The following is a 24,528-nucleotide window of genomic DNA, read 5'->3' on the forward strand; positions in this document are numbered from 1 at the left end:
TGCTCGGTCCCTGCTCCTGCCAACCTAGCAGTTCGAAAGCATGTCAAAGTACAAGTAGATAAATAGGTGGGAAGGTAAACAGCGTTTCCGTGTGCTGCTCTGGTTCGCCAGAAGCGGCTTAATCATACTGGCCACATGACCCGGAAGCTGTACGCCGGCTCCCTTGGCCAATAAAGCGAGATGAGCGCCGCAACCCCAGAGTTGGTCACGACTGGACCTAATGGTCAGGGGTCCCTTTACCTTTACACCATCTATGTCTGGGCATTATAGTGATTTTGGAACCAAGTCTTTGGCAGTAACCCAGCTGAGAGTCTGAGAAGCCAGGACACTGGCCAGCCAACCGCTCCCTTACCTTTTTTCTTCCACTTCTTCAGGGCAGTCCGGACCAGCCGCCTCAGCTTGCGATTCTTGGCCTGCGTGGCATAGTAGAGGGAGTCGTGGCCTGTCTTGTCAAGAAGCGTCACATTGGCCTCATTCTGCAGAAGCAGCTCAGCTGACTCGGTGCTTCCACTTTCACAAGCAAGGATGAGAGCCGTCCTGTGGAGGAGCAGAGGAGAGAAAGATAGGTAGTGTGGTGTAGTGGTTAGAGTGAAGAAGTAGGGCCTGGGAGAGACCAGGGTTCAAATCCCAACTCGGCCATGAAGCTCACTGGGTCTGACCTTGCACTCAGTCACTGCTCCTCAGGCTAACCTACCTCACAAGGTTGTTGTGAGGATAAACCGGGGGGGGGGATGACGCTGCATGCCACCTTGAGCCCCTTGGAGCAAAGAAGGTGCAACAGGCATGCCGGAAATAAAAATAAATAGCCTCCTCACAGGAGGAAAGGCAACAGAGATATTTCAGCTGGGTTGTTCAGGAGATCATTAGCAGGAGCTGAATCAGACCAGTGAGTGTGTGGAGGGGGAAAGGGTTAATACCCCACCCACTGCGCTCATGATCTTGACCCCCCCCATCTGCTGCAATTTGGGGGAGGGGGAGATATATAAAAGCAATGCTGTTTGGAGATATAAGGGTTAAAGTGATAGAGTTCGCACCTAGAGACAAGGGATGGACCACAGGGAAGGCAAGAGCAATCTATGCAGGCCATAACCCAGCCAGAATAGCTATGGCTATGCAACAGATTAGCTGCACCTGGTGGGATGATACAGCTGTTGCACTGAGTTTTAAAAAAGTGGGACTGTCTGAACTCCTGTGGATGGGAGGAATGAAGGTTGAACAGGAGATTTGCTGTTGTGCTGTTCATGACATCCAGCTGATGTCCCATAAGAAGCACAGCTAATCCCCAGGAGATGCCCAGTGTCAAAGACTCCAGAGACTCACTTTCCATCTTTATCAATGAGGTCAACCTTGGCCCCTCTCTGCAGCAACTGGGAGCAGATAGCAGGCTGGTTCCCCTGGGCAGCGATCATCAAAGGCGTCCGTCCATTCTGGAGAAAAAGAAAGAAGATGCTTGGAACCTTGCTTTGTGATAAGAAGGCATTTAAAATTAAGAATAGTAATAGCTATAACTATATAACTTCCAGCTGTTCAAGAGAGGGGCAACTGGTTCTGGAAGACACCCCCCCAAGAAACTATCAACAGCACTTGTAATTCACACTGGCCCAATAAGCTCCATAACAGATGTCAATATTCTAGCCCTCAGTGGGTAGAAGAACCAGCAGCAACTTTCGCAGCACTGCAGGGCTGTTGTGTTGCAGCTGGACAAGGAAAAGGGCAGGAGAGACTTCTCTTGAGTGTCCCCCCCCCTTCATTAAATTCCTAACTATGACTCATAGTCAGCTGCACCAAGTCTGATACTACCATGGATCCATTGCCCTCAGATTTTACTTTGATACACCCAGCAGAGCCTGTTCAGACGTACATTATCCATGACGTCCAGGAAGGCCTCTTGATCACACAGGAGCAGCACGCTGGAAGCACACCCGGAGATGGCTGTTAGCAGGGGCGATTTTTAAAAGTGGAAGAAAGCAAGGGTTAAAAGTCAGGGCTTTTTATACCATACGCATAATAATATATACATGCACATAACATACATATTTCGATAGCAGTTTTCTCCCTGGCCAGCTAGCACTCTCTATAATATAAACAATGCATCATACTTGTTTTTAAAATGTGAGAAACACCTATTTCTTTAGTTCTGGATGGCTGCAATGCGCTTTATGTGGGGCTTCCCTTGTGCTTGACCTGGAAGCAGCGGTCAGTGCAGAATGCTGCAGCGCGGTTGCGAGATGCTGTCTGCATGCAGCACTCCTGCTCAGAGAGCTGCATTGGCTGCAGATTTATTACTGAGCCAAGTTCAAGATGTTACTATTAGCATATAAGACGCTTAACAGCTTGGGGCCAGTTTACTTGCAGGATCAGCTTATCCCACTCAACCGCTTCGATCTGTGGAACTGCCGCTGCTACAGGTGCCACATAGTACCCATTCCACATTTGTAATAAATTGGTCTTTTAGCGTGGCAGCACCCACATGTTGGAACTCCCTGCCTGTTGACATCGGGCAGGCACCTTCACTGTACTCTTTTCAGTGCCCGCTGAAAATATTTTTGTTTACGGAAGTGTATTCAGACATTGGGCTTTTCCACACTTACCTTTTGCCCTGCTCTTTCCAGGCAGAGGTCTGCGCATTAAAGCTCCGTGTCTGTGGTTTTTGCTTTGTTTTCTCCCAGAGCTAGTCCTGCTCTTTAAAGCTGAATTGGAGCAAATGGCTATTCAGATTTTCTGTGGATTGCTGCTTGCTCCGATGGAGCTTCAAAGAGCGGGTTTTCATGGGGAAAGCTCCAGAGCACAAAAAAACCCCCAACGGTGCTCAGAAACATATCTTTAAAGCACAGACTGCCTGGAAAGAGTGGGCGAAAGTGTGGGGAAGTCCACTGATGTGTTTTGATTTAGACTGAAGCAAGTGCTTCACTACATGGCAAAAGTTTAAAGGATACCTGCGTCCCAAAGAGCTGAACCAGGCTTCCTCAACCTTGGCCCTCCAGATGTTTTGAGACTACAATTCCCATCATCCCTGACCACTGGTCCTGCTAGCTAGGGATCATGGGAGTTGTAGGCCAAAAACATCTGGAGGGCCGAGGTTGAGGAAGCCTGGGCTGAACAGTCTTGCAAAAGGCCTGAGCTGTTATTTGATGCTCCAGGCAGGAGGAAGGAAGATCTCCCACGCACAGGAAGTCTCCCACGCTGAGAAGGATCCCAGGTTTCCTTTGGGGTCTGGCTTAAGGATTTGATTATTGATTCAAATGCTACTCCCCTAGGTGACCTCCACCTAATTTGAATTATTTAAGGACTCACCCGCCCAATGTAGTGGCGTTCGGTTCTCCCCATCTACACAGTCTTCATTGGCTCCATGCTGCAAGAAAGAAGTTTTTTTAAAAAAAATGCATTTCATTGGCATTGATAACTTGCCACACCCTGAAGGCTCAGAGTAGCAGCACCCCCCGCCCCCAAACAGCAGTGTCACAAACCAATTCAGTAAAATCATAGAATTGTAGAGTTGGAAGGGATCCAAAGGGTTGTTTAGTGCTTTTAAATCCTCATGGGGAGGGAGTTCCACAGTTCAGGGGCCATCACAGAGAAGGCCCTCTCCCTGGCCAACACCACCACCCTGAGGCTCTCGGAGGGCAGAGGAACCACGAAAAGGGCCTCGTCTGCCGGCCTCAGCATCTGAGATGCAAAATGTATTTCCATAGAATAATCTGATGGTCCAGGTTGTAGGACGCAGCATCCACCTCATTGCAGGAAACAACGAGCACATCATACATGCTCTGCATGTATTGATGTAGATTTTGATTTATGGACACATCCTAGTGCCAAAGGTTTCCACCTTCTCCCCCCCACCCCACCCATATCTAGGAACAGCAGGAATTATGCCTGGCTTCAAGAAGAAAACGCTTAATCAGCGACTCTGTTGCTCTCCCCAAGGTGCTGTTTAGAGAGGCATCGCTGGCACAGAGACGGGTACCTGGGCCTCTATGACCTGGAGGCTCCTTGAAGGATGATAAGCAGTCAAGCAGGAATCCCTCTGCTTTCCTGATCTTCACATCAACACACCCTTTTCTCCCTTTTGCTGTAATGATTCTCAACCCAAGATTTCACACCCCACCCAGCTCTTCATTTTCCCCTTTGCCTCCATGTTGAAACTGCCTCCCAGGTGTGCCTTGCAGAATCACAGGAAATGATTAGGCCCAGAAATTATTCCATCACTGCGAGGGCGGCTGTTTTCAAGTGGTGCTTATTATCGTTAAAGATCAGGCAGGAGTATTATAAAACAAAGAGCTTTATTTAAAACAGCGGTGACAGCTTGGGGCACACAGACAGATGACAATCAAGGGGCAGAGACCACAATTCCTCAGTGGCGGATATAAAAAGTTTACCTCTTCCTTCCATCTATTTTCCTTCCCTTTACTGCAAGGCTTGTTTGATTACAGGCCTTTTTAGGCTCAGGAATTTAATATTTAATAACAAATAAAAACAAATATATTTATCCACCCTCCTCAGAAGTTTGGGGCTATGGGGTGTTGGCTCAGGAGAGGCCTTCTCTGTGGTGGCCCCTCGGTTATGGAACTTTCTCCTCACGGAGCTGTGCCTGGCACCTTCATGGTACAGCTTTTGGCAAATGCTGAAAACCTGGTTTTTGGCACTTGAGATGCATGTTTTCAGGACCCACCCACCCAGATTGTAGTCTGTTTTAACTGTTTCTAATTCTGAATTTTAAATTGTTGAAACCAGCCCTGGGACCTGCTAAAATGTATCATTATTATTTCAGAAAACACAATGAGAGCCTTCTGGCCTCCCATCAGCAGGGCCTGTTCTGCTGTTTTTTAAGAAATCATACAACTCTTAGAAAATTTTAGGTCTTATTATTAAGGGCAGACATGGACCTGGTTTGCGTGTGACCCTAAGCACAGTGCAAATGTGTGAATGTCCCAGAGAAGAAACTGTGGCTCCATTACTTCTCTGGTCTTCCTGACGTCACCCTGCTGGGAGCCATGTTTTCTGGGGCCTTACGGTTTGTCTCATAACCAAACCACAGGCCCAGGTTTGGACGACATGCTCAGCCAAACCATGTCTTAAGCTCACAGGAGCAGGACTGAAGGTGGGATGACACAGCTGCAGCCTCCTCTCTAAGGACCCTCACACTTGTGCTTTCACACTTAATCTTGTATAGACTGAGCCACTGAAGATGAAAACAAACAAAAAAATACTGGTCCGCTCTGGATCATTTACAGCAAAGTGGATGGTAGCGCCCCCTGGGCACCATGGGGTTACCTGTGAGGGGGAGGCAAGGAAGTGGCAGCGGCTTCTGGAGGTGTAAATGACTCCCAGACTTTGAGAAGCAGTGTCACTGGATCAAGTTGATTCTATTTTGTTGAACTAATTAAACTAAACAGTTTTAACTGGATTTTGAGTCAACGTGCAATTAATTGCTACTGTTTTGCATTTCATTGTGTTATGATCTTCCTTGGTGGGTTGTAGGAACTGCTATTCTGAATACTGTGGTACCTTGGGTTACAGACGCTTCAGGTTACAGACCCTGCTAACCCAGAAATAGTACCTCAGGTTAAGAACTTTGCTTCAGGATGAGAACAGAAATCGTGCTCCGGCGGTGGGAGGCCCCATTAGCTAAAGTGGTACCTCAGGTTAAGAACAGTTTCAGACCTCCAGAACGAATTAAGTTCTTAACCCGAGGTACTACTGTAATGCTTTTTATATATTCCCGCTTACCTGGGAGTAAGTCCTGCTGGATTCATTGGGGCTTACTTCAAAGTTTACCTGCACAAGGTTACACTGTTCTTCATGTGCTATTCCTATACAGTTCAGCACAAGGTAAGACATGGGGTTGCGGGGTGGTGGGCAAAAATCTCAGGCAGCAAAAAGAAAACCCCTCAGGCCAGCCCTTTAGTCCTGCACAACTTGTCACCCCCACCAAACTGGAAGCTCCCTCTGCACACCCCCTTTCAGACTCTCTTCTTTGCACACCCCATGTTTCAAGGCTGAACCACTGGCACAAAAAACACATTGAGGATTAAAACCTGCTTCAACATTAAATCCTTGTTACCTGATAGAAAGGAACATAGGACTATAAGAAGAGCCTGCTGGATCAGGCCAGTGGCTCATCTAGTCCAGCGTGTTGTTCTCACAGCGGCCTGTGGGAAGCCCACAAGCAGGATCCGAACACAAGAGCCCTCTCCCCTCCTGCAGTTTCCAGCAACTGCCATTCAGAAGCATTTATGCCCCAGAACATGGAAGCAGAGCACATCCATCCTGGCTAGTAGCCACCCATAGACTTGAATTTGTCCAATCCTCTTTTAAAACCACCCAAGCTGGTGGCCACTGCGGGAGGGAGTTCCACAGTTTATCTACGTGCCTATTTACCTGCAGAAGGACCTTCACGCACTGAGGCTGGCAAGCGATGGTGGACAAATGCAGGGCTGTGCTGCCTAGAAAGACACAAGGAAAGGGAAGTCAAAATATGACAAATGGTGGCGGAAAGGGAAGAGAAGTCCTTTTCTTCCAGGGGAGGCTGGGTGTGCCGTTGTTGTGACTCTGCTGGAGCAGATTCAGAAACAAAGTGGTAACTCTGCCCTTGATGCTTCAAAAGCACTTGGCGCTTACTTGTGGATTGAATCAAAGGCGGCAAAGGAGGGTGCTTGGCAACAGCCACTCTCCACTTTGCTGGGCACTTGCAGACCCACCAATAGTAATAGTAATTTATTATTTGTACCCCGCCCATCTGGCTGGGTTTCCCCAGCCACTCTGGGCGGCTTCCAACAAAGATTAAAAATACATTAAAATGCCACACATTAAAAACTTCCCTGATGTCTTCTAAATGTCAGGTAGTTGTTTATCTCTTTGACATATGATGGGAGGGCGTTCCACAGGGCAGGAGCCACTACTGAGAAGGCCCTCTGCCTGGTTCCCTGTAGCTTAGCTTCTAGCAGTGAGGGAACCGCCAGAAGGCCCTTGGCGCTGGACCTCAGCGTCAGGGCAGAACGATGGGGGTGGAGACGCTCCTTCAGGTATACAGGACTGAGGCCGTTTAGGGATATTAAGGTCAGCACCAACACTTTGAATTGTGCTTGGAAATGTACTGGGAGCCAATGTAGGTCATTCAGGACCGTTGTTATATGGTCTCGACGGCCGCTCCCAGTCACCAGTCTAGCTGCCGCATTCTGGATTAGTTGTAGTTTCCGGGTCACCTTCAAAGGTAGCCCCACGTAGAGCACATTGCATAGTCCAAGCGGGAGATAACTAGAGCATGCACCACTCTGGCGAGACAGTCCGCGGGCAGGTAGGGTCTCAGCCTGCGTACCAGATGGAGCTGGTAGACAGCTGCCCTGGATACAGAATTGACCTGCGCCTCCATGGACAGCTGTGAGTCCAAAATGACTCCCACGCTGCGCACCTGGTCCTTCAGGGGCACAGTTACCCCATTCAGGACCAGGGAGTCCTCCTGACCAAGCCAAACTCCCCTTCCCTGGCTGAGAGGCTGGACAGACAGTCTGTTTTTAAGGCCAGTGACCCAAACTTTTAGAAGACATCTGAAGGCAGCCCTGTTTAGGGAAGCTTTTAATGTTTAATAGGTTATTGTATTTTAGTGTTTTGTTGGAAGCCGCCCAGAGTGGCTGGGGAAACCCAGCCAAATGGGCGGGGTATAAATAATAAATTATGATGATGATGATGTCCAGGATCCTGCTCTCACAGTGGCCAAGCATCCTCTCCCGAGTGCACAAGAGCCCTCTCCCTTCCTTGTTCCTTGCAACTAGGATTCAGAAGCTTTGCTGCTTCCGACTGCAGAGCCCAGAGCATTCCCATTGCGGCTGTTAGCCATTGAGAGCCCTGTAAAGTAACATCAAAACTGACTGAAAAACAGCATCGTTTTGGAACAACTACATCCCACTTCTTATCCAAAGACGTTCTCAAGAATATGAGATTGCGTGGGTTTTTATCTTGTGGGAGGGCAGTAAGCACACTCGCTCCCCTGTTACAGAATCGCTCCCCCTATGACACCTACCATCGTCATTCTTATCATTAACATCAGCCCCATGAGAGAGCAGGATGGTGAGGCATTCCGTGAGCCCCTTGGAGGCCGCCAGGTGGAATCTGCAAGGAAGAGGAAAAAGCGGGATCTTGACAAGAAATATTTTCCGGATGTCTCGTAAACTAAAAGTACCCCAGTAGGTAGCTCAGGCGGAAGAGCATGAGACTCTTGATTTCAGGGTTGTGGTTTTGAGCCCCACTCTGGGCAAAAGATTCCTATATGGCAGGGGGTTGGACAAGATCATCCTTGTGGACCCTTCCAACTCTGCTGATCTAAAGGGCAGAGCTCAAGTGACCATTTTTCGATATATGGGGTGGTTTTGTTTTTTCATGCAATCAGATTGCCGTTCAGTGCCATCGGCATATGAAAATGTCTGGCTCGTTTAAGGCTATGTAGAACATTTATTCTCAATAAGTGAGGAACTCACAGGTGGAGAATACTTTTATTTTGTATGGATCTTTAATTTTTCCATAGGGAATCTTTGTTATGAGTTAATACTTTATTATCCTTTTGGAGCTGTGGCACTTTTGCCCTTCTGGGCTGTGACGTTTTATGGTTTAAATCTTTGGTTCTTTTTCTTGTTGTATTTTTGTTACGTTTGAACTTTTGTTCATTAATAAATCAATAAAAAAGAAAAAGCAGGATCCTGAACCAGGCAGAGCCATTATTGGTTCCCCTCTCACCCCCCCCCCCAAATACATCATCAGCTTTAGACAGTGAAATAAATCATCACCAGCAATGCAATCTGCTAAAACTTCTCCACCTCAGGCTCCTAATCACTTCAGTTTTCACCAAGCATCAATTTAGTCTGGCTAATCATACTACGATCAGGTGTCAACACTGAAAGCAGCTGTTTCCTTGGATCCAGAGGCATGTGCTTATTAGCCCACAGAAACAAATTTGCATGTGCTAAAGATATAAGTACAGTGCAAATTCAGGACGTAAATGTTGCAGAAGGCCAGCCACCTAATTTCTCCTCCAGATCACCTCCTTCCACCCCTCCCAATTAACCTCCGTCTCCAGGGCACAGTGGTAGGGGGGAGCGCAGGGGAAAAACTACCAGGGCTATATGCCCTGTGACATCACCAGGAGCTGCCCCTAGGTCTCAAGGTTTGGGCCCTGAAATCTCAGGGTCTGGGATGCTCCTGACCTGGCAACCCTACCCAAGAGACCACCTTGTCCTTTGCAGAGCCTGCAAACAAGGGGGATTATGGGGCATGGAAAACTTACGTACGCAGATTGCCCCAGGGCATTCAGTTTGGTGGCTTTGGCTGTCTTCTTGGAAGCGAGGACGGATACGCGCCCCACGTCGCCTTTCTCGACAGCGTCAAAAAGCTTCTGGTCATGCTTGTTCCAGCTCTCTACCTAGTTATCATGAGATAAGGAAAGCGGCCATTTAGTGTCGGAGGCTTACCATGGGGCTGTTCTGTGCCAGAAGAGAGACCTGCTCCCCTGAAATGAGCAAGGGTGAAAGCAAGCACAGATGTTGGCCATTCTGGAGAACTGGAATCAAATCACAGAACTGTACGGACCCCAAGGATCATCTAGTCCAATCCACCACGATGCAGGAACCACAGCTCATCAATTTATAACCCGTTACACAGTGGCGTAGTGTGGGTTGTCAGCACCTGGGGCAAGGCAAGTAATATGCGCCCCCTAACCCATGGATTTGCGCCCCCTAACCCTAACCCCCAGATGTTGCGCCCGGTGCGGCCGGCCCCCCCTGCACCCCCCACGCTATGCCACCGCCTTTACAAATGAAAAGCCATAGCACCGCATTACTAAAATATAAATACAGTGGTACCTCGGGTTAAGAACTTAATTTGTTCCAGTGGTCTGTTCTTAACCTGAAACGGTTCTTAACCTGTTCGCTAAGGGGGCCTCCTGCTGCCGCTGTGCTGCTGGCACGCGATTTCCATTCTTATCCTGGGGCAAAGTTCTTAACCTGGAGCAACCACTTCCTGGTTAGCGGAGTTTGTAACCCGAAGTGTCTGTAACCCAAGGTACCACTGTAAAAAGAGAATGCATTCTGTAGTGTGGGAGCAGCTTGATTTATAAAGGTTAAAAAAATTAAAGTTTTGACCATTTTCTCAGAATTCAGTCCAGGGGGCAGGAGCGTCAGAGTAGAAAGCTTTTATAAGGCAAGTACCAAGCCCAGTCCTAGTTGGGAACTGGCTGCCACGGTCTAAACAGGTCTCAAACACCTTGGCTCCCAAACAAATCAGCTCCCAAACAACCAAAACCCGGAAGTGAGTGTTCTGGTTTTTGAACGATTTTTGGAAGCCGAACACCTGATGGGGCTTCCGCAGCTTCCAATTGGCTGCTGGACGTTTCTCCAGCCAATTGGAAGCCACGCCTTGGTTTTCAAATGGTTCCGGGAGTCGAATGGACTCCCAGAACGCATTCTGTTCGAGCACCAAGGTATGACTGTATAAGCCAACATTAGTCATACTCAAGAGTAGACACATTAAAATCACTGTCGTCCTGATTTCAGGAGGGCTGCTCTAAGAATGATAGGGAATCTGACCTCTTAATCCTGACTACCAGTTGTATAACACCTGCTTATCAACCTTCTCCTAAACAATCCTTGAAACTGTTGTTCAGTGGAGAGATAGGACCTGTGATTTCTCGACCATGTTCCCATCTCAACAGCATTACAATTCCCTGAAAATCGGGAATTATTCTTAAGCCAGTTAAACTTGAAGCAAATGTCTTAATCAAAACGTTTCCTCTGATGACAACTTGCACTTTTAAGTTAATGAATGTTATCTGGGGAAATACAAAAACATTGAGGAAGAACTTTCTGAACTTGAGGAAGAACTTTCTGACGGTAAGAGCCCTTGGAAGTTGGTAGTTTCTCCTTCACTGGAGGTTTTCTTTAAGAGAGGTTGGGTGATCTGGGATTATAGCTGTGATTCCTGCATTACAGGGATCTAGTTTGGTGACCTTTGGGGATCCCTTCCAACTCTACAATTCTATGTTTAAGGAGAATGAATGGAAATGGCTACATTAAAGGCATAAGGTATACCATGCAGTGATAGATGATGATGATGATGATGATTGTCAGGAAGAATACCCTCCAAAAATTTCTAGTAATCAGGGAAGACAGGAGATCCCTTCTGATCTAGAGGAAGATCTAGGGAGAGCCATGGGCTCCACGTTGCTTAGCAACTGCCATTCAAGCCAGTAATAAAAGAGGAAAGAGCCTCAAAGCTGGAATGCGGAATGTGGAAAATGTTATTTCTATTTCATCGCCTGGCTCCATCCCACACAGGACAGGTGGCCGACGGCCATTCTCCTTTCTCCCATGACAGCCATTCTTTTTGCAACATCACACACTGCCTCCAAGCGGCTTGGCAAATTTCCCGGAAAATATATACTGTAGTTAATTGCCCTGGAATAAGTTGCCTTGGGAAAGCGCAGGTCTCAAACAAAAAGGGTGGCGTGAAGCTGTACAGGAGGCAACAGGGATTCAGGCAGCAGTGCAAATATAGCCTTTGTTGAGATGGATCTAGAGATCTAGACATTCACAGGCAGCCTCTAGCTCATTTCTTTCCGAGGAAAACAGGGCTCCAGTCCGGCAAAACTTAAAAGGGGTTCAATCACACCCACACACACACCCACACACACCCCTAAAGGTAGAAGAGAGGGAGATTGGGGATCGAGCCCCTTCCCATACTGCCAAAGATAACTGAATTGCAAAGTTGGCAGGGACCCCCAAGGGCCATCTAGTCTAACCCCCTGCAACGCAGGAATCGCAGCTAAAGAATCCCGGACAGAACGCCATTCTCCAATGAAGGAGAATCCATATATATGTAAAAGGCGAAGCCCTGCAGCTGCCCAGGCAGGAAGTCAAGCCAAAGAAAAGAAATTAAGGCTTTCTTTTGGGGTTGTGGGGTGTCGTGCTTTTGGTTAAAAGGTTCACTTGTCCCTTCAGTCTCGGGATTTTTATTTTAAGCAGATCTGTTTCAGCAGCTCTGTGAAGATGGGCAAAGAATGTGCTTGGAGACAATCCGGTTCTGAATGCCGTTGCTGACGGAGCAACACACCCAGAGTTTGCGGAGGGCAACATTTCACAAGGGCCACACACCCCGCTGTTGCTTAAGTTCTAATTACGCTGGGAAAACACAGTCCTCCTACAAGATACAGCTGGGACCTTTCACTCTCAGTTCTCTCCATTCCCAGAAAGGCAAGGGGGAAGCGTGCTTTCGTTGGACAATTATGACTATTAATAGATTTGCTTTCTCTCTCTCTCTCTTTTGTAAAGTTTTACTTTCATTTTATAATGAATATAAAACAGGGAGAAGAGTTATAAGAACAGGTGAAAATTAAAAGAGGAAAAACAAAAGCATACAACAGGCCCCTAGAATGATGAAATAGCAAATTAAAGAATACCAGGGCTATCTGATTTTGATCAAGTCTACTTCCAGATTTGGCAGGCTAGTGGTGAGGCTTGCCTTGAAAATGATGGCTCTGTTGCATATATAATTAAAGAATGCCAAATCATATAAAAAGTGCTTAAAGGGCTCTAGTGCTTGTTAAAAGATTTCCCTCAATTTCTAAGTCATTTTCTCCACTATAGCTCCTATGCATTTGCTTTCAACCTGCCATTTCCTCCAGGGCAGTGGTGGCCAAACTCGGCCCTCCAGATGTTTTGGAACTACAATTCCCATCATCCCTGACCACTGGTTCTGTTAGCTAGGGATGATGGGACTTGTAGTCCCAAAACATCTGGAGGGCCGAGTTTGGCCACCACTGCTCCAGGGGAATCAGGATAGCATGCAGAGCTCCCCCTGCTCTTGTCTTCACAACAACCCCGTGAAGCTGAGAGGAAGCAGCTAGCCCAAAGTCACCTAGTAAAGTTTTGTGGCTGAGTGGGGGTTTGAACCCAAGTCTCCCAGTACTCTAACCATTGCACCACAACTGCTCTTGGTAAGCTGTAAGGTGCCTGAGAACTTACCCCAGCTGTTCTGCATCCCCACAGAAATACCCACCTGCTGTTTGAGGTATGGGAGCCTTGCAAGAACAAAGAAAATGCATTGGCGAGCATAAGGCAGATACAGAGAAAGGCTAGGGTGATGTACCTACTGGAGAAGTGAAGGTTTTAGATTGGGGTTGCTTGTCATTTCAGGCAGCTGTGGGGCAGACAGAGAATCTGCACTGGCTTAAATTCTGCCTTCTCCCCAGCTCTCTTAAAGGCACAGGAGCCAGGTCCTCTTTAGAATCAGGCCACTGCTATTCAGGGTGAAATTATAAGATATTTTCCTCTAGAGAAATGTTAGCATGCACCGACATTTCATAACGGATATCGTAAATTCTAGGAACCATAAGCAGGAAATGCAATTTGGGCAACCAAAGGATTCCTGAGCATGTGTAGAGAGCTCTCCGTCGTGATCAAAAAACACAAGCAGTTGGTGCCCATTTGGGATCCAGGATAAAGATGTTCTGAGAGAAGACTTTGTAGTCTCCTTGAACCCCTCAGTCTCTGCTGTCTAAGTCATTGGACAGGTCCCTTGGTTTCAATAATAAAATTTTGGTAAGATGTGCAGATGTCAAAAAGTGAAGGAATGTGCCTTCGCAGGGCTGATGATCACCCGATTTTATTTTGTCTCCCCATGCAAAGAACAAGATCAGCCCAGAGAGCTGACGTCAGAGCAGTAGATAAGCTGCCATGACCAGGCCTGTTTGTCAGGCCTTGAAGTCACTTTGCTCAGGGCCAATTTCATGCTAAACGCAAGTCGTCCCCAGGAGTGGATACACCCCAAAGGCAGGATGGAGCAAGACTGAGCAAAGCCTCATGTCAAGAAAGGAATTCGTGCTGAGACTTCCAGTTGGCCATGCTTTGCTTTGAGCTGAGTGTGTGTGTGTCAGCCTTTCCATCGTGGCCCCATCTGAGCTGGGACTTGTTATTGATTGATTGATTGATTGATTGATTGAATGGTTGGTTGGTTGGTTGGTTGGTTGGTTGCATTTATAAGCTACCTTTTCTCCCTCAAAGGAGCTCAAGGTGGCTTAGCTGCTTCTGCCCCTTCTCATTTATTCCCCAAAAACAACCCTGTGAGGTGGGTTAGTCTGAGAGAAAGTGTGACTGGCTCAAAGTCACCGAGCGAGCTCCATGGCCAAGTGAGGATTTGAACCCTGGTCTCTCAGGTCCTAGTCTGACGCTCTCTCTATCCACAACACCACACTGGCACAAGGACTCAGATCAAGATCCTATGGAATGAAGAACAGTGTCTCTGATCATGAGCAGAGTGCCTTTCATGTATCACCTATCTCCAGCCTGCTCCTAGGAATCTGGAGAAACGACTTGCCGTCATATATCCCCAATGTTCTGCACAGACAAGAGCAATGGTTTGCCCTGAAAGATAGCTCAGGCCTCTGTGAAGTAAGGTTGCCAACTGACCAGGAAGAACTACAAAAGCAGACATGCTTGCTCTTAAAGGTACAAGCACAACTTAATCAGGATAAACCACCCAGTAAAGTTTTATTATTATTATTTGTCGCATGGAGACAGACACAATTACCTATTATTATAGTAATATCACCATCAGGCCAAGTGGCCCTTTAAGGAACAGGAATTGATTAAAACGTTGGCAACCTGAATGGAGCCTCTTTTTAAATGAACAAGAAAAGTGTGACACTGCTTTATTGGAAACAGCCACCCACACGTTGCACGTTGTTATGTTATTAAATGCACGGCCTGTTTATGCAGCCAGGAGTTATTGGCTCCACAAACCAGACGCCCCTGTCCTCTGCTGATATCCCTGGAAACAATAAAAGGAGACTGGCCAAGTAGTTTTTGAGAGAGGTTGCCACTGGTTTGTCCTGAAGGACACTGGTGCCTCAGCGGGAGAAACTGGTTTGCACACGCAACTCGTGTCTAGAGCTGTGAGGTCAGGAGCATCCTAGACCCTGAATGCCCAGCTCTTTTCCTTCCTCGGCACTCCCTTCCATCACTGAGCCTTGGAGATGGAGGTTAATTGGGAGAGGGGAGCTGAGGAGAGCAGACCCTCCCAGAGAGTCTGTGCTACAATTGGCAGCCGGGTCCTGCCAGGCTGAATCTTGCATGCTGCCTGCACAATCCCAGGCTCAGACAGACTTGCACCTTGATCCTTTCTCTTCCCATCTCTGCATGATTCTGTCATTATTCTAGACTTGGAAAGAGGGCAGAGGCTGGTGGCTTACCCAATCTGGACCTTCTAGATCAAACCTTTTTGGGGGGGCGCAGGGGCACCCCTTTGTTCCATAAACTCATCTCCAATGCCTACCACCCTACCCTATCAAAAGCATTATTTGCATGACCCACTATGGAAGATAACAACACAATAAAATTCAAAATAGTAGCAGTTAGTTGTGCTTTTACTCAAAAACCAATTCAAAATATTGAGTTTAATTAAGTCAGTCAGTTAACCCCACAGTCTCCCACTGGTTCACCCAAAGGCTTGCATTGTCAATCGACAAACGCTGCCCCACAGAAACTAGCCTCTGGGTTGGCGAAACTTACAGCTAGGGTGGCGGCAGCTTATGCCCCTGCTGCAAAAAGAGGTCAAGAGAAGCCGCCATTTGGCATAACATTCAAATGGGTTAATTTGTATGCATAGCAATGCAGATATAGATAATGACTATATAAATATAGAGATAATTAAAAGAAATGCAATATCCCATAGTACCAGTGTGGTTTAGTGGATAGGGTGTTGGACTATGATCTGGGAGACCAAGGTTCAAATTCCTATTTGGCCATGAAGCTCATTGGGTGACCTTGGGCCAGCCACTGTCTCTCAGCCTAACCGACCTCACAGGGTTGTTGTGAGGATTACATGGGGAGGAAAATAACTATGTACACCACCTTGAACTCCTTGAAGGAGAGATGGGTTATAAATGTAATAATAACTAAACAGTGGGAAAGGCTGTACTCCGTGATCTGTATGCTTGCCTACTCAGGCTGCTGTTCTCCAGGTGCTGCTAACAAGCACCACAACTACCTGCTCTTCTTTTCTAAGGTTCTTCAAGCCAGACTTGGCCTGGACAGACCTTCAAATGGAGGATTCACTGAAATGGAGGGCAAGTTGGACACATGGCCATTTTCCTTACGTCTTGTTGCTGAACCACATGTGCATGCGGGGTGGGTGTTTGTTCCATGATAGTCTTAAAGGAAACGCACTCTGCCCATGCTCAGGAGTGCTCTTTGTTTTGCCACCTGCCTATTCCACACAAACTTTTATTTCCAAAAGGAGAGCCACTTGCAAGCTATCGGAAACGGAGATTAATAACCGAGCAGCGCTCGGAACTCACCGCCACTTGATTGCTGGAACAGGAGAACATCTTCTTCATTGCTGCAGCAGCTGCTCCTGCTTTCTGCCGTCTCCAAACACGAGTGAGATGAACCACATTCAAACCATCTCCGAGAAGAGGCCCGTGGTCAGGAGGAGAGGAGTCCGTCTGCTCAGCCCAGGCGTCTGGCCTGGATGAGAAAAGGAGGAACCAGCAGAGACATCCATGGAGCTGGAGCCCCAGAGAAGCTCCTGGCTGGCTGTTGGAGCCCAAAGAGGTGTCTGGCGGCGTCCAGGGAGCGTTTGCAAGCAAAGCCCTGTCGGCCCGCAGGCCTCACCGCACAAAACCTTGGTGCCCACCCCCAGCACACCTGTTTCACAGTCCCAGGTCTGGACTTGCCTGAGAGAGAGAGACGCTCTTTGCTAATCTCGCTTGTCTCCTGACTTTAAAAGGACAGAGGTTCCCGCCCCGCCCTCTCCCTCGAAATGATGGGTGATTTTTTTTTCTTCTCACGTTCCGTCACCAAAGAGGCAAAAGCCGGAGCCCTTCAATGATAGCTTGTTTACCTGTGGGCAACTCACAAATGATAGAAGCCACCCTTGCTCCAAGGAGCTCAGCTGCGTCAATGAGTTTCCCACCCAGCTCCGCTTCCGTTCGCACAACAACCCTGCAAAGGAGGCTGAGAGAATAGTGCGTGGCCTAAGGCCGCCAACGAGCCTTGCGGCTAAGCTGAAGTGTTGGAATTTGGGCCTTCTCCACCCTAGTCCAAAATCCTGCTCATTTTCACTGTGTGTTGATGTTCTCTACCTGTATTTACAGACCTATTTCCCTACTTCCTATCACTGTCTCAATTTTTCACTCGGTTTCTTAAAAGACAGGTGCCGGGCCTGTCAGGGAACCAGACCTTTAGATGAAAACTCAGCCTGCTAATCCCAAACATGTTCCATCTGCCCATGATCAGAGACACTATTTCTTTTGACTGGTACAGTTCCTTCACATTGTATTATTAATTAATTAATTAATTAATTAATTAAATGTGTACACCATCGTTCATCCGTAGATCTCAGGGCAGTTCACAGCGTAAAAATACAAGTTCAACATACATAATAAAACAAGAACAAAGCAAACCAATAATGCCTCCTCCCACAGAGACAAATCCTAGCAGGAATAACGATTTCTGAAGCCAAATCCTGGAAAGTAGAATCTCCAAGTTTCTTTTCCTGAGCTGAGCACCTGAATGGCCAAACCTGTTGGATTTCTGCCTGCTATATTTCTATTACAGGATAAAGGTACCCCTGCCCGTACGGGCCAGTCGTGTCCGACTCTAGGGTTGTGCGCCCATCTCACTTAAGAGGCCGGGGGCCAGCGCTGTCCGGAGACACTTCCGGGACACGTGGCCAGCGTGACGAAGCTGCTCTGGCGAGCCGGCACCAGCGCAGCACATGGAAACGCCGTTTACCTTCCCGCTAGAAAGCGGTACCTATTTATCTACTTGCACTTTAGGGGTGCTTTCGAACTGCTAGGTGGGCAGGAGCTGGGACCGCAGACGGGAGCTCACCCTGCCGCGGGGATTCGAACCGCCGACCATGTGATCGGCAAGCCCTAGGCACTGAGGATTTACCCACAGCGCCACCCGCGTCCCATTACAGGATAGTTTCCTGTAACAGAAATATAGCAGGCAGAAATCAAACAGGTCTGGCCACTGATTTCTGTGTTTGTTACATTAGTTAGCGGCTTCTCTCTCAGAGTGACCCAAAATGACTTACAGCAAAAGAACATATAATAAAAATATAAAAGCACAGCTATGTAGATAAATGGATCAGGACTTCCTGATCCCACCCTACTAAAAGAGGCCATGAAATTAAGGGCCAAAAATTTGCTTGAATATAAAAGTTTCAGCCTGAGTCCTAAAAACAGATAAAGGCAATGCCAAGTATGCCTTCCAGGAGAGAGCATCCCACAAGTTGGGGGGAGGTCACCACTGATAAGACCCTGTCCTCGTGTTGCCACCCTATGGTTCTCTCAAGGAAGGGGCACATGGAGATGATGATCATAGGATCCAGGTTGGTTCGCATGCGGAGAGGTGGTCCTTGAGATCTTGAGCCACACAAGGCTTTATAGGTCAAAACCAGCACTTCAAACTGAGCCCAGAAACAAATTATTAGCCCGTGCAGTTGTTCCAAGGCTGATGTTATATGTTCAGACTGCCCTGCTCCAGTCAACAATCTGGCAACTGAATGCTGCTGGATTTTCTGAACCGCCTTCAAAGGCAGCCACATATACAAAGCATCAAGCAGTCCAACTTAAAGCCCCCAAGCTACATGCCTGCTCCTCAGAGAGAGTGCAACACCCACCAAGAGCAGGCCATACCCTATACGTCCGGTCTAGGGAACGACCCACTAAAAGTGCCTCCGTCTTCGCTGAATGGTCTGGGCATAGTAATCCAAAACATCTGGCAGACACCAAACTGGCTAGCCTTGGAATAGCCAATAAGCATAAGGGGGACCAGTGATGACACACACACACATCCATTGGACAAACCAGTAAGTAATGGGGTTAGTCTTCAGGTCCATTGCCTCCACGAGGGCCTGGGGGAACGCTGAGGTTTCAAGAAGTTTTTAACACAACACTTAGGGGACAACAACTCCTTACCCCAGAACAATCCAATGAGGATGGAGCACACTCAGTAGCCACAGGCAGGGGGAAGGCAAGGGAGAGGGAAGAGCGGAGTCCTCTGATTGGCTGGCTGAGACCTAGCACTCCGGCTAGGAGGAGGATATGCTGCAACATTCTGTTGCAGGTTGCAATTGTCTAAAGCAGGGGTTGTGAGCTTGGTCCCTACCGCCCACTAGGGGGTGTTTCAGGATTCTAGGTGGGCGGTAGGGGGTTCTATGGCACAAGCTGACTCCTCCTTCCATCGAGCACTGGTGGACAGTAAGGAAATTTTACCATCAAGAAAGATGCATGAGTGGGCGGTGGGTATAAAAAGGTTGACTACCCCTGGTCTAAAGCTTTGGCAAATTCTGTGCCGAGTTCTCAAAAGCCAGGCAGTATGCATCTAAATATATGTGTTTATTTTGCATTGTGGGGTGAGGCAATGAGCAATGCAGGCAGGGCCGTCTTTACCCGGGGGTGCAAGGGGTGCAGGGCACCCGGGCACCAAATTCTGGGGGATGCCAGACGCCCACTGCTGAAGCTGCCTAAGCTCTTAACTATCTACCTGTTATGAAATCATAAATAATTTTGATCAAGCTAGAAAAACAAAATACATATATATCTAGGTATTACTGAAATGTATACCTACTGTTTCCCTAAAGGACTTTCGACTTTGTATGCTCATTTACCAAAGATGCCCCGCGCTGTGCCAGCGGCGGCGCTTGTCATTCATAATGGCGGCGCTAAATGAACAAATAAAAAAAATGGTTATTTTTTCTCCCTTCTTTTGTAAACAAGAGATAAGGCGCAAGTGTGGTGTCTGACATAAGCATAATAAAAATTAATTGGAGGCTAAACTAAATTTGGGGGCGCAGGGCGGATCTTTGCACCCCGGTGGTGCATATGCTAAAGTCTTCCCTGAAAGCAGGGCTCTCTTTCTCCCCACTTAATGACAGACAACTTCATTCAGGTACCCCTTGGATGCTTGAATGTTATGAAAACGCTTCTCCAATGCATTTTTCAAGCATGCCTTGCTCTTCACCATAGGGACTAGGAACTTGGTTTTCTTTACTTCTTTTTTTTTAAGCTATGGGGGCTTCTCTGGAAGTCTATCCACATGCTGCAGTTTCAGTTGTGGCATATGCACAGCCCGCCCTCCGAAACAAGCACAAAAGCACCATCTCCTCCTGGCTGGAATGCACTGGAGGCGTCTGCGGCAAATTATCTGTCAGGAGCATCACAGCCAGAGGCAATTCTTTCAGCAGAGCTAAATGTCGCAAAGAAAATGGTGAATCAGTTCCCTGCTAACACCCAACTTGGGTGGCTGGAGGAAGCGTTTCTAGGACTCCAGCCCTTTGCTTATCAAATGCTCCCAAATCCACCCATCTTAGCTTTTTGCTAAGATTGTAAGGGTTCCAAGATGGTGTACATTAGTCTCCCCCTCCTCATTTAATCCCCACAACAACCCTGTGAGGTAGGTTAGGCTGAGAGGCAGTGACTGAGCTCAAGGGCACTTGAACCCTGGACTTTCCTAGGTCCTAGTCCAATACTTTAACTACAACACCACATTTGACGGTGTCTTCAGTGCAGTTCTCATCTCTTCCCTGTATGAGAGGCAATGAAAGCTTCGCCTGACACAATTCCTCCTACTCACAGCTACACAAAAGCCTTGGTAGGCAGACCCAATGACAAGTCTCCTTGTTCCATTAGAATATGCTCTTAACCACCAGAAACAACACCGGGCTTAAATTTTGATTAACGCCCACCCCCAGAAGTGGCGAGTCTAAGTCAGCTTGTGAATATCTCACATGTGTGAGGGAAACTGAGGCTACTCAGTGGTAGCCCAGAGGCCCTCTGCAGAGACTCAGCTAGGCCCATTCTTCTCTCAGGCGATTTTGTTGCAAGCCCCCCCCCCCCCCCCCAGCATCCAAGCAGGGCTGAGGGATAATGCAGCTTTCTCCTTTCTCCTTGGGAAGCGGTCTCTCTGCAAAGCCCCTTCGATAAGAGCAGCAGAGGTTTCCCAGAATGCATTGCTTCTTGTCCAGGGTCCTGCCAGCCACGTCAGGCCTGACTCAAAGTTCCCTCTGCGTCTGCTGCTGGTCTGCATCACAAATAAAGCTTGGTGTGCCAGAGAAGATAAATAACCGAGCAAAGAGTTCAAACAACCCCACGTGAAGAGAGGCCAGGACTTTCTACTCCCCGCCCTCCTCCTCCTCCAAGAGAAACCCTGCCCCACCCCATCTAAATGAGGGGCTGTCCACCATCACACAAGGCGTGGTTAGAACATTCTCAGCTCTGCCAATTAATCCTTTTTTCTCATTTCCCCAAGGAAGGAAGGGACAGACACCAGCCTGGACTCGGGGAGAGACAGGCATTGATGCCAGTGAAGTCCCCTGTTTCTCAAAGGGGAAGACTGAAGGACCTGGGACCTCAACCACTTGCTCTCTTCGTCTCCTGAGTCCGGGAGGCTCTGGAAGAATGGACTTTGGGTTCTTCAAGGCTACTTTGCAAGCTTCCCCGCTGCGCAAACCAACCTTCGCAGCCTAGGAGGATTCGACGGCCGGCTCCTTTCTGCTCTGGCTATGCAAACAAGCCATGGCAATCAGTCAGAGTTTTCGGCAGGTTTTGACGGATGACGTTTTCTCCAGCCGTGAGAGAAGCAGCACGTGCCACGCCTGACCGGCGCAAGGGTCCCAGCCACGGCTGCAACGCAGGATTTCAGCCAATCTCAAAGATGCAGGCAAGCGGACTCCGGGAGCCTGAGCAGAACAGCAGCCTCGCGGATCCCAGAATTGGGAACTGGTCGTTGACGGGAGGTTTCGACCTCGTGGGGGATGGCAGTGCCTTGACCTCATCGCCAGACATCTCGTTTGGCTTGCAAATGTTCATCGCTTTCATCTATTCGGTGGTGTGCTCAGTAGGACTCCTGGGGAATGGGCTCGTGATGTACTTGATCTGGACCCACAAGGGCAGGCCCACCCCGGTCATCAACATTTTCGTCTTTGGCTTAGCAGTGGCTGACTTCCAGCTCTCTTTGACGCTTCCCTTCTGGGCCACAGAGATCGCCTTGGACTACAAGTGGCCCTTTGGGCAGGCCATGTGCAAGGCTGTCCCCTCCCTCACCACCCTCAGTGTCCACGGCAACGTGTTCTTGCTGACCGCCATGAGTGTCACGCGCTACTGGTCCGTGGCTTCGGCCCTCAAGGACGGGTCGAGGATGACCTCCCGCGTGGCTCAATGCATCACTGTGGCTCTCTGGGCCTTGGCTCTGGTGGCCACCGTGCCTGTACCAATCTACACAAAAGTGGTGGAATACGGCGGCATGAAACTGTGCTTCTACAAGTTCCCCACCACTCGTCTCTTGGGCGTCTACCACCTCCAGAAGGTAGTGTTCACCTTCGTGGTCCCCCTGGTGGTCATCCTGACCTCTTACCTCCTCCTCCTGAAGCTCCTCAAGGCCCACCAAATCCAAGGCAGCAATCTGAACCGGCAGAACCAGGTTGCCACCACCGTCCAGTTGGTGGTCGGATGTTTCTTTGTCTGCTGGCTCCCCAAACAGGCAATCACTCTTTGGGGGGCTCTGGTCCAATTCGAAGTGGTGTCCCGGGGGGACGCCTTTTACTTCCTCCACAATTACATCTTCCCCCTGGCTACCTGCTTGGCTCACAGCAGCAGTTGCCTGAATCCTGTCCTATACTGCTTGATGCGCCAGGAGTTCCGGGAAGCCACAAAGGAGATCTTCCAGAGGCTGTCTTCTGCGGCTTCTTCCTACCAGTACTTTTCCTCCCGCAAGACTTGGGAGGACGGCGTGTTGGTAGCTCTGCCCCATAGCCCGTCTCGGAACCCCAGCAAGATCTCTCACAGTGAAGAGAAGGAAGACTCTACCCTCTCCACCATCTTGGAGCCGAGAGCCAAGGAGCCAAACGCAGTCACCGAAGTGGAGTTGATCCCTGGGGTAGAAATGCTCATGTGACCCTCTGCAAGTTGGAGGAAACACTTGAATTACTGAAGGACCCCGGGGCAAAGATTCCTGGATACCGAGGAAAACCGGTTCGTGATCATTTTCTGACCTGACAGAAAAGTTTTGTTATCATAGAACTAGAGGGGGCTTCTTTGAGCTGGGGGTCTCCAGAACTGACACCCCCCCCCCCCCAGGATCTGTGGCCAGTGCTCAGCCTTGGCACCTATGAGCTCCCTTGACCATATGCAGAGGGCGTTTCTTGCTACTATGCATCTGTGGTTAAAAGAAAGGACTTCTATGATAGTTAGGCAGGATTGAGCCCCTGCACCTACCTGCTTAGAACTAATCATGAGAAATGGAGGTCAGAAAGATACCTTGAGATCCCCCCCCCCCCGGGGTCATCATCTATGGCCAGATAAGTTATGTCAAATTCCTCATTCTGTAGCATTTCATGCCAGAAATTGGCCAAAGAGATTCTTATGAGTTTGCAAGGGGAGGAAGTAAGCTGAATGTCAGAGATCCTTCTAACCCCTGTTAAAATATAAGCCAGGCTAGTTTTCTGTGATGAGTTGATAGCCTGGGTGATGGGCCATTTAGAGAAACAAAGGGTGTCTGTGTGAGACAGCAGCTTGGAAATTGTTAGGCCAAAGCCTGAGTTTAGAGTTGAGTTGCAGTGATGTGACCTAAAAGGAAAGCAGCAAGATGGAGTCAAAGAAATGTTTGAGTGCAATGTTTGATTTCTGTATGAAGCCAAGGTTGCGGCTATGGGAGAAACAAGACCCTTTTCGGGTCTTGTGATCCCCTCCATCTAGGCTCAGGCTGTATATGTGTAAATAAACCATATATTCTGAAGACACCACAGTCTCTTCTGTGCCTCATTTCCAAAGGAAACACAAAACCTGGAACCCCTAGAATCTCTCACTGCTCAGAAATTGGGGTGACGGGCAACAATATTATAATGCTTCCCACCATGGGCAGTAAAACTGGATGTGGGGAATCTGTGATCAGAGGTCCTGACTTTTAAAATTGTTGTCATTTCAAGCCAGATGGGGCCTAAGGAGTGGCAGCTGGGAGGGGGCTGTTTAACCCTTTCCACTGCACTATTTCCCTGATCTAAATGGCACTTGACACTCCTGTGGAGCTGTGGAGAGAAAAACACAGGCCCAGTTGAGGTACCCAAACATTTCCCTGACTAGCAGCTGGGTCGGGTGTGTGTGTGTGTCATTGACACTGGGGAAACAGCCAGCTATAAAGTTTTCCCTCACAATGTATATTTCAATTATTCCCATCAATTAAAAAAACCCATTTATTCCATTTATCGCTGAGAGGGTTTTGTGGTGAACAGTTGACACACCCCTTCCAAGTCGGGGGGCGGGGGGCTTCTTTACTCCAGTGTAGGCCCATTGAATGCTGCTAAACTTGTCTGGAGTGAACCAATTATACTCAAATGGCGTCCCTCCCCTCCCTCCTGACTTCAGTTATCTCCTGGAGGCAGATCCCAGGTAGATTTACCTGGAAACAAGCCCACAACAGAACTTACACCCAAGAAAGCAGGTTCAGAGCTTTAAGTGTTTCTTCCACATTCCCCTCAGCGGCT

At 48.4% G+C, this 24,528-nt stretch overlaps 2 protein-coding genes and 1 long non-coding RNA gene across 4 annotated transcripts in view; 1 reads left to right on the forward strand and 2 right to left on the reverse strand.

Annotated features, from left to right (window-relative positions):
• ANKRD35 (ankyrin repeat domain 35) overlaps positions 1 to 17,308 on the reverse strand; it is a 30,122-nt gene extending 12,814 nt beyond the window's left edge. Inside the window, exons 1-8 of one of the 2 annotated variants that reach the window (XM_083478095.1) lie at positions 16,337 to 17,308; positions 9,279 to 9,409; positions 8,018 to 8,106; positions 6,379 to 6,443; positions 3,295 to 3,352; positions 1,862 to 1,932; positions 1,321 to 1,427; positions 353 to 537 (exon numbers count right to left, since the gene is read on the reverse strand). In XM_083478095.1, the coding sequence (XP_083334221.1) occupies positions 353 to 537; positions 1,321 to 1,427; positions 1,862 to 1,932; positions 3,295 to 3,352; positions 6,379 to 6,443; positions 8,018 to 8,106; positions 9,279 to 9,409; positions 16,337 to 16,375 (745 nt within the window). In that variant the 5' untranslated portion in view covers positions 16,376 to 17,308. Of the gene's footprint in view, positions 1 to 352; positions 538 to 1,320; positions 1,428 to 1,861; positions 1,933 to 3,294; positions 3,353 to 6,378; positions 6,444 to 8,017; positions 8,107 to 9,274; positions 9,410 to 16,336 lie in introns of both variants that reach the window. The other variant, XM_083478096.1, reaches the window with a different exon arrangement.
• On the reverse strand, positions 4,262 to 6,365 carry LOC310694753. The gene is made up of 2 exons (XR_014519806.1): positions 5,696 to 6,365; positions 4,262 to 5,489 (listed from the first exon to the last, which is right to left on the reverse strand). It is a non-coding gene; the product is annotated as an uncharacterized lncRNA (long non-coding RNA).
• Positions 17,309 to 17,968: 660 nt separating the features above from the next.
• On the forward strand, positions 17,969 to 23,787 carry LOC310694733 (relaxin-3 receptor 2-like). Its single transcript, XM_083478126.1, has 2 exons — positions 17,969 to 19,737; positions 20,798 to 23,787. Exon 2 carries the CDS (start codon positions 21,603 to 21,605, stop codon positions 22,941 to 22,943), a length of 1,341 nt encoding a protein of 446 aa, XP_083334252.1. The 5' UTR covers positions 17,969 to 19,737; positions 20,798 to 21,602; the 3' UTR covers positions 22,944 to 23,787.
• Positions 23,788 to 24,528: the final 741 nt, after the last annotated feature.

Source organism: Podarcis liolepis (assembly GCF_965112155.1).
Source record: "Podarcis liolepis genome assembly, chromosome: 15".
Classification (NCBI taxonomy): Eukaryota; Metazoa; Chordata; class Lepidosauria; order Squamata; family Lacertidae; genus Podarcis; species Podarcis liolepis.